The 14,606-nt window shown below is 39.2% G+C and overlaps 1 protein-coding gene across 1 annotated transcript in view; it reads right to left on the reverse strand.

Annotated features, from left to right (window-relative positions):
- Positions 1–14,606, reverse strand: part of LOC126199401 (intersectin-1-like) — a 305,182-nt gene that overhangs the window by 227,792 nt on the left and 62,784 nt on the right. The window contains 1 exon segment of the mRNA XM_049936323.1: positions 421–1,005. Within this exon segment, the coding sequence (XP_049792280.1) occupies positions 421–1,005 (585 nt within the window).

Consider the following 14,606-nt stretch of genomic DNA (forward strand, 5'->3'; position numbering starts at 1 on the left):
ACAGCCAATGCCAAATTATTGACAGCAGCCATTGTCCTGTGTTACCATTTTTATTTTTGAAAAACACTATTTCATCCTTTTGTACTATTAGATAATTTTGTCCCTTTGAGTATTTTTAAGCTACCTTCGTCACAATTCCTATTACCACCACATTGATATTTAACCTTTATTAGGGATATCATTAGATCGAGCTGCCTTCACACGAATGTGTTGAAGATAAGATATGTGACTAGAGATTCTCACTGTGAAAGAGAGAGACTGAAAAATGCCCAGGGGGCAAAATTAGCTAATATAACAAAAGTATGACATAAAGTGTTAACTTCAAGAATAAAAGCCTGTGGAGGACAATGACTTCCCTTAACAAAAAACACTTATCACAGTAACAAAATAGGTTCATGGTATAAATTACTTTTCCATTACCTGGTGGAGGCCTTGATGGCACTGGTCCTTGGCCAGTTAATATGGACCCATTAGTGAGAGGCTGCGTAAGAGGTACACCCATCGGAACAGAAGTCTGGACAGTTGCTGGCATCACCAGTGAAGGTGTACTGCTGATACTTGTCAAACCTGATGCAAGCGGAACATTCGTGCTAGATGCAATGGGCAGATTGGTGCCTGGTGCGAGGGGTAAGCCAGTCCCTGGTGCGAGTGGTAAGCTGGTGCCTGGTGCGAGTGGTAAGACAGTGCCTGATGCAAGTGGTAAGCTGGTACCCGGTGCAAGTGGTAAACTGCTGCCTGCTGCTAGGGGTAGGCTGGCGGTTTGTACGAGAGGAACAGGTGCTCCAGGTGCCAGAGGTGCTCTCATTGGTGGTACCATGCTGGGGATGCTGCTTGGAGGCATTACAGATGTATGTAGTGGGGCTTGTGCAGTAGCCATGATGGGAGGAGTCATTCCGACAGTGGAAAGCCCTGCGGCATGAGCACTGCCCAGTCCCACAAGGGGCGGCTGAGCTGCTGGACGAATGGATGGAGCACTCTGCAGGAGGGAACTGCTCACCAAGGCCGCTGTAACACAAAACTTTCCATGTACACAACAGTCATTCCATTCACATAAGAGTTACGTTGGAAAAATAGGTAGCCTCTTCCCTATTCCTTTTTCCATCAAACAAAACTGTATAATAATTAAAATTATCTGAACTCTCATACACAGAAATCAAATGAGTATTTTTTCAGTTGTACATACACCTCATTGCTTTTGAATACCTTTCTGCTGTTCGGTGGATTGAAATGTCTTTTTTTTTATGGATAGTATATTCTTATTAATACTGGGTGGTATGCTACATCACTGCTGTCTGAGATGTACTTGGTGTCTTGCATTTAATTGTTAAGTCTAACATGTCCCCTACTTTCTACCATTGTTTGATTTGATGAATGCTTTGACTAACTGAAGTATGTTCTTTCAATGGGCCACCAAATATCTTGCCCATAACTGACTGCTTGTTAGGGGCTGTGACTGACTAGAAAATACATGAAAATTAACGGTACACTGCTTCAGTCAGTTGTTTTTATTTTTAATGCCATTACACATTTTGATAGTTGTGCCATCAGCTTCAGGTGTATGTGAAAGTACCTTAAGCTACCTGAAGATGATTATGTGAGCAACACGCTTCATGATGTTAAAAATAAAAATTACTAAAGCAGTGTATCAAAGGGCTCTACTACATAATCATCAGAAAATTCCTTCACTCTGCCAAGACTGCACCGTTACAAAAGCAAAATAAATGGATATTTCAATACATCTTATGACAGCAAGTGTGGCAGAATGTCATCAGTTAGCCAATTTGTGGTAGCTGTGGATTCCATTGTAACTAAAATGTTAGCAGTGCTTCCTGTTCCGTAAATTCACTGTCCGTCTTTCATGCTACGTTAGTTTTAAGCAAAAGCACATGAAAGGCATGTGACTGGTATCTTCAAATTATGCTTTTTCTCATAAATGTGTTTCCTTGTACTAATTTTTCTGTGACTACTGCATTAGTACACATGCTATTAAGTAAATAAATGTTGACTGAAATATTGGTCCTCACACTAATAAACACCATAATGTGTTTTCTATGTGACGTAGCTAGCCGAAGGTGACAAAGAGTTTTCTTTGTTACCCCCGTTTCTTATTAGGAAAGCAAGGAGCTATTGATGTCTGTAGACACTTCATTGCAAACAATGCCAATTATCTAGAATTTACACTGGTTTTTGCGTTTCATGATACTGTCTTATGTAATAGCATAACCACACTGTAAGGGTGAAATATTAAGAGGAGCATTGGATAACTCCTCGTTGTTTGTGTGAAGACAACATACAAACATATCCCAACATACAAAAATTTTTGATGTAAAAATTATTGAGCACCTGAGAAGTTTAGAACACATGATCCACATTGGAGGTATGGAGGGGGAACAGTTAATGTACTAAATTCCATGCCACGCCAAAACATATACTTAGATGACTAAACAATGTGGTGCACCAACAGCCCCACACACTGGAATAAATGAAATTAAATGGAGCTGATTTTGTCATCAGTATAAAAAATACACACACACATTGTGGATAAAATTACAAACACCTTATTTTTTATACAAATATTTCTTTAGAACTACTAATACTACTGCGAGCTGTGCTGCACACTATATGATTTAGCAATTAATGTCACTGGCTTGCTGACGTCACACCCAACCACCAGTGATTACTTACAATGTAGGGAAAGTTAGATTGCTAGTTACCATAAAGGTGACACACTTTGTTGCACACAGGCACAATTAAAAGACACTTACATACAAGCTTTTGGATACAGCCTTCATCAGAAAGAGAAAGAGAAACACATACCACTCATTCACACAAGTAAGCACACCTCACACACACGACTCTTAATTCCAGCAGCTCAGACCACAATTCTGGTCTGTGCATTATGTGTGCTTGCTTGTTTGAATGAATGGTGTGTGTTTCTCTTTCTTTTTCTGATGAAGGCTGTGGCCAAAAGCTTATATGTAAGTGTCTTACTTGCGCCTGTCTCCAACTTAATGAGTCATCTTTAAGATAAGTAGCAATCTACCTTTTATTAGCAATCCATCTTTTCCTACACTGTTGATATTCCAACCTGCAGTTTCCATTGTTTGACTTCACCAGTAATTATTTGTTATTTATGATTTAGCTTCTCTGAAAGGTTCTCAAAAATTCTGATGTTTGTAGTCTCCATATATAACAGGAAATGTCCTAATTGAAAATGTCGCTATTAAGGCAATTTTGAAGCTAGACCTACGAAAATTGCTATTTGGTTTCAGTCAGAATAAAGAAACGTATTTCAGCATTTTTAGAAATTTAACCTTATAGGGGTAAAATAGTGGGTTACAGGTTTTTCTTGAAAATATATCATTATTAAAGACCTACTAAGATATTTTTAAAGCTACATCTATGAACACTGGTATTCGAGTTCTCAGCTTCAGTATTTTTGGAAATTGGACCCCTAAGGTGTGAAAGAGGGGATAAGATTTTTTTTATGAAGTCATTTTATTATGAAAGCATTTTTACAGCTAAAACTAAGAAAATTTAAAATAGGCTTATCAGCTAGAAATAAAAAAAAAATACATGTTTCACTCTTTTTGGAAATTCAACCTCTCAAGTGGTGGAAGTTTTACAAAAACATTTCATTGCCAAAGCATTTTTAATGCTAAATCTTTGAAAATTGGTATTTGGCCTCTCAGTTAGAGATGAAAAAATGTGTGTTTTACTGTTCTTGGAAATTTAACCCCTAAGGCGGTGAAACAGGGTCAGACTGATTCACTGACTCATCATCGCCCAGTCCAAACTGCTAAGGAAAGAAACTAAGTTTGGAGATGCTGTGGATTTTATATTTAGGCATCCTTTAAGAAGGGATTGTGAAATTTAAAATTTTCCAGGTGAATAAAATGTTTGAAGTGATTTCGGGATTGCAGCCAACTGTTGTAAACTTGACTGCCAATCATCTTCATGTGAGCCATCACTGATGAGTATGTTCCCTGCTTCATGCTCTACAGCACGCTGAGAATATTGCCATGTTTGCATCAGAGTAAAGGTGGCAGATGGATCGCACCATCCGGTGGGCAAAGCATTTGCTAGTGGAACTGTGAAGATCACTGTTTCAGCTTTGCCGCTTGCTGCGATCATCAGAGTATCCTGGTGTCTTAGACTGCAGCAATTCTCGGAAATGACAGGATTCCACATGTTATCCAGCTGGTAGCCACTGTCCAGCTAGTTAGATTTTCCGTGATGGGTATTTCAATGGATTCTTTTCTAATGGAGTCCCAAAAGGATGTTGTTGCCAAAATTAAAGTTTTGTCATACTCCACTGAATGTCCATTGGAAATACAATGTTCCGCAATCGCAGACTTGCTGGATTCTGAAAGGCGAGTGCAACGTTTATGTTCTGTACAGCACTCTGTACTGTGCATGTTGTTTTTTTCTATCTAGGCCATACCACACTGGCAGGGTATTATGTAAATTCCCAGCTTTTGCAAATAACGAATTATTCTTCATTGATCCCAGTAGATCTGAAATCTTAGATGGTGGCGCAAAATCACTTTCACCTCAATATCGTTAAAGATTCTTGCTATTTTGAAGGGAGTATTTACAATGAAGGGAAGAAATGCTAGGGACTTTGCTGGCGTGTTCTCCACTTCCCAGTTCTTGGTTTTAGCTGAGAATGCCCTGTTTATTTGCGGGATAGGGTATCCATTGTCCCTGAACATTGTCTTTAAATGTGCAAGCTCTTTAGGCAAACGATCTGCATCCAAAACTGTATGGGCTACGTGTACATGGCTTTTAAGCACTCTCGTGGTCTGGGATTGTTGACTGCAATTTGAATAATCAGTACAAATCAGTGTGAATGGGCTTCAGATAAACAGAATGTCCCAGAGAGCCGTCACCCTTCTGCGTAACCAAAACATCCAGATCCAGGAATAGGAGACAGCCACCTTTCTCTATTCCACAGTAAATCGAATGATGATATTGATGGAGTTAAGATGATGTAAGAACTCCATTATCCTATCTTCTCCATGGGGCGATACTATGTAAATATCATCTATGTACCTCCATGAAACAGTTGGTTTAAGAACAACTGATTCAAGTGCTCATTCCTCACAATCCTTCATAAAAAAAGTTTGCCATCATTGGAGATAAGGAGCTGCCCATGGCAACATCATCAGTCTGTTCATAATATTCTTGGTTGAACATAAAATAGGTTGAGGAAAGAGCGTGTCAAAACAAAGCAGTGATACCTGAAAGAAACTGTACCAATTTGCATCAAGAAATCCTTTATAAAAAGAGATACTACACCAAGACTCACTAAAAGATCCAAACTAGTTAAGTGGAGAGCCCCCAGTCTGTTGATAGAATTGGTCGAGTTCCGTATACGATGTGACATTTACCAAACAATGGTCTCGGCAAGAAAGCAAGATGTCTGGCTTAATCATATGTAAGGGCATCAATACTGTCTTGGCGGTATGCTGCCCTGTGGGCTTAACTGCTCGATTGTCTTTGGAGGTAATGAGGAGGAATTAAGGAGTGTACATGTCTTCCATTGCACATGTGCTGTAGGGTTGTGATCAATCTTCCTGTACAATGATTGATCCAGTACAAGACTGATTATGATCCTGCAGCACAAGTGCAATGGAAGACATGTGCACTACTGAATTCTTCCTCGTTACCTCCTGAGACCTTCAAGTGGTTGTGACTACATATCAAGCATACCCCCAAGACCGTATGGTCTTCCTAAGATGCACAAAGATGGTCTTACCTTGCAGACTATAGTGAGTAATATTGACACCCAACACATATGTTCTAGCCAAACAGCTTTCTTTCTTGCTAAGACCATTGATTGGCAAATGTCCACATCATGTACACAACTCAGCCAATTTTACCAACAGACTGGAGGCTCTCCACCTAAATAGTGAGTTTTGATGTAGTATCTCTTTTTACAAAGGTACCTCTTGCTGATTCCTTGGCACAAAATGGTACAATTTCATTCAAGCATTACTGCTTTGTTTTGGCATTTTCTTTCCTCAACCTATTTTATTTTTAACTAAGAATATTTTGAACATACTGACAGCATTGCCATTGACACACTTTCATCTCCAATGGTGGCTAACTTTTTTATGGAGGATTTTGAGGAATGACACTTGAATCAGTGGTTCTTAAACCAACTGTTTCTTGGTGGTATGTGGATGATACTTTCATAGTGTGGCTGGCCTCCAAGAGAAGATAAGTTAATGGAGTTTTTCATCATCTTAATTCCATTAATGACAACATTCGATCTAATATGGAACTAGAGAAAGATGGCTGTCTGCCATTCCTGGATCTGGATGTTTTGGTTACATGGAAGAGTGACGGCTCTCTGGGGCCTTCTGTTTATCTTAAGCCCACTCACACTAATTTGTACTTACACTCTTCGAGTTGCAATCACCAATTCCAAATCATGAGAGCAGTTAAAACTCCTGTGCACAGAGCCCATACAGATTCAGATGCACATCATGTGCCTAAAGAGTGTGCACATTTAAAGCCAATGTTCAGAGACAATGGATACTCTACCTGGCATTGTCACCTAAAACCAAGAACCAGGAACTGGATAAAGAGGAGAACACACTAGCAAAGTCCCCAGCTTTTCTTCCCTTTGTTGAAAATATTTCCTTCAAAATAGCAAGAATAAGGTGAAAGTGATTTTCTTCTAGCATCTAAGATTTTTGACCTCCTGGGATCAGTGAAGAATAATTGTACCAGTGTGGTATGGCCTATACAGTACAAACAACAAAGGAATACTGCACAGAACATAAATGTTGCACTCACCTTTTGCAACCCAATGGAGTACGACAAAACTTTAATTTTGGCCACAGTAACATCTTTTTGGGACTACATTATAAGAGAAGCCATTGGAATACACAAAATGGAAAATCTAATGAACCATGACATTCGCTACCAGCTGGATAATGCGTGTAATACTGTCAACTCAGATTTGCTACAGACAAAGACACCAGAATGCTCCGATGGCTGCAGCGAGCGACAACACTGAAACAGCTGAACTTCGCAGTTCCACTAGTGATGTCACCATGCCTCTGACACAAGTGCAGAAATACTCTCAGCACACTAAGTAGCTCGGATAGGAGAACATCTTCGCTGGTCTTTGGAGGTTCACCTGAAGATGAATGGCAGGGGTACAGCCAAATACTGTGGAGTGTAGTTTACGAGAACCGGTTGCAATCCTAAATAAGATTGTCCGAAATTCCACTCCTAAGTGAGTGAAATAGGGGATGAATGGCTTTTTGAAAGTATGCCACCATTAAGGGAATTTTGAAGCTTGAACTATGAAAACTTGGTTTCTCAGTCAGAAAATAAAAAAATGTGTGTTTCAGCATTTTTGGAAGTTCAAACACTATGGAGGTAAAATAGTGGGTGATATTTTTCTTTATTGTTTGAAAGTAAAGAACTACTAAAGGATTTTTAAGGCTACATCTATGACAACTGGTATTTGACTTCTTGTTTGTATTAAAAAAAAAAAAAAGTTAAAGTATTTCTGAAAATTCAACCACTATGGGAGAGCAATAGACGATGAAAATTTTTTAGAGAATATTTCATTACATTCAAAAAAAATTTAAAGCTAAATTTATGAAAACTGTTATTTTGCATCTCTGTTAAATATACAGAAATATTTGTTAGGGGATGGAAGTTGCTATGGAAATGTCTCCAGAAGAATGAAAACACTGAACTCCAGCTACTAGAATAGCTTTTTGGTCAGAAGCACATTCGGAAACGACCATGATTATATGACCTTAATTAGTGTGAAAGGCTTACAAGGTGTTACAATTTAAGAACATAAAAATTCGATTACATAAAAACAAAAACAGAAAGATTTCTGCAGGCCATACAGTTTACACGAGTGAAGCAGCAGGCACTAAGCTAGCATCCGTACAGTTTGGAACATTCGAAGTTTGTATAAACAGCAACACACAACCATAAGTGTTTTCCTGCAAGACTAGTCAGGACAACAAAATTGCTCAAAGGATTCAACAGTCACCAAACACTACAGGTGGGATGATGTTATGTGTTTTGCAAATGTGTGCATTTATTTTGACAGCAAAGGCCAAAAATGGTTCGAGAATAATGAATAGATGCTTGATAACTGAGACTAATTAAAGCCCGAACTGGGAGGGGGGAGGAATTGGTGACAACCAACAGAAAGCATACTAACGGGAAGAACTATTGAAGAATAGGGTCTAATGTCATTGGGAAAACACAGTCTTACATACAGAACATTTTTTTTTACGAATCTGAATATGAGAGAAGCCGAAAGAATCTCATCTTTAATGAAAAGGGCTTCCAAAGACATGTACCAAGCTGTTCTTATAAAATATGTTATAACAACAAAAGAATTCATGAAGTGATTAAAAAAATAATAATAATTCAAATTCCAAAGAAAGCAGATACTGTGAGACGTCAACATTACGGAACCATTCATTTAGTAAGTCATGGTTGCAAAATACTAACTCGAATTCTTTACGGAAGGATGGAAAAACTGGAAGAAGCAGACATCAGGGCAGATCGTTTTGGGTTCTGGTGAAATGCTAGGACCATACGAGGCAATACTGACCCTACGACTTCTCATAGAAGATGAAAAGCCTTGCACAGGATAGAGCAGCATGGAGAGCTGCACCAAACCAGTTTCTGGACTGAAGACCACCACCACAACAACAACAACAGTGACTTGCACGCACAATGATTTTTCAGAAGCAATACCAGAAAATACAGTTCATTTAAATTCAAAAAGATTGTTCTATCTTCAGCCAATTTTAATGCAAACCATGTGAACTTAATCATTCCTATGAAATCAATGCACTAAGTTGATGCAGAATTAAAGAAGATATTTTTATGGGATCTTCCCTTGAGGTGATTTCTCTATTAGTCTTCAGTAAGTCAGGAACATTTTGAATTTCTTTCATGAAAATTATAACCTGCCTGTATAAACAAACATCATAGGGTTGGCAAAGTTGAGTACATTTGGTGTGATAATTTTTATTGTGTGGCTGCATGCCTGTCTTTCACCTACAAAGATGTGACTAAAGTATCTTGTCTGTCTGCCCTCTCCATGAACCATGAATCAATAACGTAAAGAATATTTTGTGCTGTGCACAGAAGAATGACAAATTTTCAAAAACTCTTCCTGCAGCAGTTTTGTGAACTTTCCTGATTTTGTGCAAGTCACAACTACATTTTTTTTTAATTTATGAGTCATCAACTCTTTTTTGAACAATCCAAACAAATTTCCTGGATGTTTCTTGTACACATAAGAAAACATAAGAGAATATTTTTCTTTACACAGTTATAGTATAGTGTGCTGTGAAGAAATCGCTAATCTTTTTCAAATTGTTTTTTGTACCTTGTTCTGCAGGGGATCTAGAATACGTTGATTGGTACTGGCAGAGGGTTTGATTGCTATTAATTACACAACTGAGGTCAAAATTAGAGATAAATACCTTCATCTGTATCTGAAATCCTTCAGCAGATGCTAATACTTCATCTATAATTCAGAACTCTTTGGAGCTGTTCAAATATTTGAAATTTTAACTATGAACCACAAACAGAATACACAACTGGAGGAAGTATGCTATAAAGTGTGATCTATTAATGAAATTACTACAGTGAAAATGAATATTTTTGAATAATCTGCTTGACATATATTATTTAATGACGTTTCATATGAAAAAGAAAAAAAAAAAGAAAAAAGAAAAGGTACACATACAGGATACGAGGGTTTGAAAAAGTACTGACAGCTTGGTTGCCATGAACAAACCTCATGTGTCTTCAGTTTCTTTAAGCAAAAATCCCCCCCCCCCCCTCCAAATATGCGCCCCTGGACTGTTGCAGGGCCTCATACAAAGAACATGAATGATGTCTCTCTGCATTTGTCTTCTTGATGAAGGGTCATAATCCTCAACTTTGCATGTGATGTCCAGAAAGCATGTAACAATGTCATACGTTAAAAAGTAGCACTTTAGTTACTTCTCTGAGAGTCTGCACAGGTGTAAAAATCCACACCAAGAGTTCTAGGCTGTAGTTCACTGGCTGGTGCTTGGTGTTCCAACACTCTCGATCCTTCTCCTCAGTGTCCATAGTACGTAAGAGCACCAGCTGTATTGCTTCTTTGGTCCTGTTGATGAAGTGTTTAACACAATCATCCTAAGCATTGTCTGGATGAAATAGGGAAAGTACGAGTATATCAACTGCTGGTTCTGCCTCGTGATGGTGGAGCAGAAAATGTAGTATGAAGATTACAGTCTCTCTTCACTGTGTTGTATGAAAATGTCCACATGGACAATATTTTATGTGAATCTCTCTGTTTAACATCAAATAAAATGAGAGCATATCTTCCAATGTTTTAATAAATCATTCTGTGAGGCCACTCATCTATGAGTGGTAGGCAGTTGTCATCCTGTGGCTGAAGTTGCAATATGAAATTACCTCTGATACTGGTCTAGACTGGTACACTTTTCCACAGTCAGAGATCATTACACAGGGTGCTGCATGCTCCCAAATGATGTCTTCTACAAGAACCTCTAGCAGTTGGCGCAGCTCTGGTGACAGCATAGTGGGCGAGATAGTCAGTGCAGACTATTATCAACTGATTCCTATTTGCCAACTTTGGGAACTTCCCCAAGAGGTCAATTGCAATTCCTTAGAATAGCACTGCTGCAAGTGAAATTTGTGTTAGATGCACCAGAGGTAGACGCGGCAGGTGTTTCAGTTGCTGGCATTTCTTATGGTGGATCACATAGTGTAACAGATTGGTAGTGATATACCTGCATCTAATTCTGTCTTAGAGTCTTCACAAATTCCAGGGAGCAGATGTTGGAACATCGTAGAAATATGTAAGATAGCTGGCTGGAGATGAGTCGTGATGATGAGCAACCGCATCTGCCACATTGGACCATAGTTCCTCTTATGCAGTGTTCTGTTTACTGACTGAAATGTTCCTTTGGTCATTTTCTCCTTCTTCATGGGGCTCCATGTTTTCTGTAATGCTGCAGCTACTGTCTGTTCAATAGCAATGTCATTTAATGCAGCAATCACAGATTTCATCCTACTACTGTTTTCTGCCAAAGGATTCCTTGAAAGACAGGCAGCATCCTTCGGTTTGCATCCAATTTTGTGTACCACTGTGACATCCTACTCCTGAAGCCTCAGTAACAATCTCACCTAGTTGACATTACAGATTCTTCAGGCTAATCCACCATCATTGAGAATGGTGGTCCATCACAACTGTGTTTTGCATAATAAGTAGGGCCACAACTTGTTGATGGCCCAACCAACAGCAAGACACTTTTTCAGTTGTAGAGCAGTTCATCATAGATTTGCAGAATACTTTAGAAGTATAAGTTATTATCTTTCCAGCACCTTCCTCAATTTGTGCAAGAGCTGCACCTATCCCATGCCCTAGCACCTGTGCATGTATGTCCTGGAATTCCCTTCAAACAATACTAGGGCTGCAGAAGATGTTAGCAGCTCCTTAAGGACAAGAAAGATCTTTCTTGTACTTCACATCAGGAAAATTTGTCTCTCCCTGTAGTAGTTCTTCCAAGTGACATGACCTGACCTGTCTTCTTGGTACAGCAGTCCTTTATTATCTTCTGATGTACCCTATATGAACACTGACTAATTGGTGGATGATAGCCAGTGCTGATACAGTGTTTTAACGTGGGTTGATTGATCTGGTTTTTCCTCAATACAAATTGGAAAGCATCAAAAAATTGTCACAGAATGGCTAACACTCACCTAAGTTCCTCTGATAGACCAGATCATATTGACAAGTTAATAGTACCTTCGTCCACTGAGTTTTCTGTGGTGGTACCAGAGCACAAATTTTCATCAACAGCACTGAGCTGCCCCTCCTGGACTGGTTCGGTTGTTCCTACACACTTGCCTTTAGAGATGAGTGGTGGCTGCTTGTGACAATTAGTGATCCAAAGTTCTCTTTGACCACCTACAATGCATATAATTGTCACTCATATGTAGATTTCTTTTGTGAACTCTGGTATCTTTTTGCAACTGACAAAAGTTCACTGGTTTAACAGAGTGTCTCGATTGATCGCTGGAACTCTTCTTGCTAACAGAGAGATAACGATGTCATGAATGGCAAACAAGTGTCCAGGGAAATCTTTGTTGTGTGTTCTTTTTGGAACAGCTTCATCAATCTGGAGTTCTGATGTATTGTAGTTTATGACTGTTTATGATGTCTGTAAGACATCCCATGTGATAACATCATCATGACTACAATCTGTTAAAATGACAAATTCGAAGAGTTGTGTTCTGCCACTGATAGTCATCCTTCCTATACATGTACTTATCAGCTGGATGACCTTCATCACGGTCACTTTTGTATCATGAACCTTAGTCCTCTTTAGCTGGTGACAATAAGCTTTTGACATTACGGAAGAAGCAGAAGCCCCCGAGTCTACTATTGTCTGGGCACAATGGCCGTCAGTGAAGACACCACTGAGATGTTATGACATCTTAGTAACTGTCATTCATGGAGGATTTTCCTCTGTGGCAGCTCACCTCCATAAATGGTCACATTACTTAGTTGTCCTGAATTCAGTGGCTAGGCGAGTGGCTGGTAACTCTGTACAACAATGGGGAACGAATATGGCATGTTGGAGGGGTGACCTCACCCAGGGTATGGTGGTGGACTTCATACCACAGGTTGGCTGCAGTTGTCTGCAATTGAATGTCACAAACAGGATTGTTGTGATGGTTGACTTCTTGTGGCATTACAATTGTTCAACACTCACCATCCTTCTCTGCAGTAGTGTACAATGTGTCCATGGCATCCACAGCAGAAACATACTAGCATGTTGTGCTCCAAATGTCTGTTGTTCTGTGGGATGTTATAGTTGGAAGAGTTGGTTGCACCTGTGATGGTCAGATGCTGGAGTGTTGTTAGGCAGCTGTGAGAAAAATCCAAGCTGGCTGAGCCCTTTCTTCAGGATGCGTCTGACTGGTGGCTAAGATTGGTGCTAAAGATTCTTTTACATTCTCTGTTGCCTCCTGCTGTAAAGGTTCCACAACTTAACGGCTGCTGTCTCTGGTGTACTTGGTCTGACATTTCTGGTTGCCATAACTACCTAGCACAGGAGAAGCTAGGCACGGTCCTGGTGGTATTCTATAACTGCTCCAGAGACCATATCCTGGAGTTGCTCATGTATGTTTTGTCAAACTATTTTCGGTTGCATTTTCTTGATGCGTAGGCACCACTTGATGAATTATTGTATTGATATCCTTTACCAGAAGAGTTTGGTACATGTCTTCTGAGACCCCCTTTCATTAAATGTGATATTTTTTCAGCTTCTGCCACATTCAAATTTATAATGTGGCATACGGCCAAAACATTCAGTAGGTAAGATTGTAGCTTTCTCATGATGTTAGGCCCTGTTGTTCAATAGTTCTTCCACTAACTGTTCTTGCTGCTGGTTGTCACCAAACGTTTTCTTCAACATACTTTAATTAATCCAACTGTCAAACTTCTCTTTGTTGTTCTCGAACAATTGTTGGTAGCACTGTTCAAGTAAAAGTACGCATTTGCCAAAAACATCACATCATGCCGCCTGCTGTATTTGGTGACTCAGTCAAATCAATTAAGCCAACTTGTTGGTTCAGATTATCTCTGGAAAACAATGTGGATGCCTGAAGTACACATGAGGTACAGTTGACTAGGATCTACTGGAATCCTGTATATAAGGACCTTTAGAATGACATACTGCTTGTAATCCAATTCTTGTCCATGTAGGTGACAGCTTTTACATTGCCTAATTGGAGCCACAGTGATGTAGATATCTGAAGTACCCAGTGTCCCCACCAAACAATGTCACACACTACTCCACACAGAAGTCCAAATCCAAGAACAGGGTGTCAATGAAGTACAACACTTAGCATCATAAACATGTTTATTATAGATACGAATGTACACCCAGAACAGAACACTGCCCTCCTGGATGGAGAGTACTGCTATTTATACAAACACAGAATATTCCAGAATATAAGAACATAACAAACATAAAAAGTTTTGAAAAACTTTCAGGAATGATAAACACTAAACAACAAATATTTGCTGGTGATGGTGCTACGCTGACCCGCAGCACACCAGCCAGCAATGCTGACCACTAGTCCACAAGGCATGCAGCACAACTCTGAGCAAAATTCTATTTGTCACCAGTTACTACTTTAATGGGGTATTACAACTTCATTTCTACATTGAATCTGAATCCAAAATGAGACTCAGCAGATGTGCAGGTCATTCATTACCAACCATGGAATCAACAGGCACAGTATGAGATATATACATATTACTCAGAACTGACATGAAGTATGAAAAATATTTCACTATTCTATGTATATTCCAATCACAGTCTGCAAATAAGGCAATTCAAAACCTCTGCCTGATCTAGATGATCAGCGCTATTTCACACTGATTATCTTTCAATTCACAGGTCATTTTGTTAAATTTGCAAGACTTTAACTACAAATTATAATGTATCTGTCCCATCCCCAAGTTAAGCATTTCAGAAATTTTGATAGAGATTTTACCTGATTGAGCTTAT

Source organism: Schistocerca nitens, chromosome 1 (assembly GCF_023898315.1).
Source record: "Schistocerca nitens isolate TAMUIC-IGC-003100 chromosome 1, iqSchNite1.1, whole genome shotgun sequence".
Classification (NCBI taxonomy): domain Eukaryota; kingdom Metazoa; phylum Arthropoda; class Insecta; order Orthoptera; family Acrididae; genus Schistocerca; species Schistocerca nitens.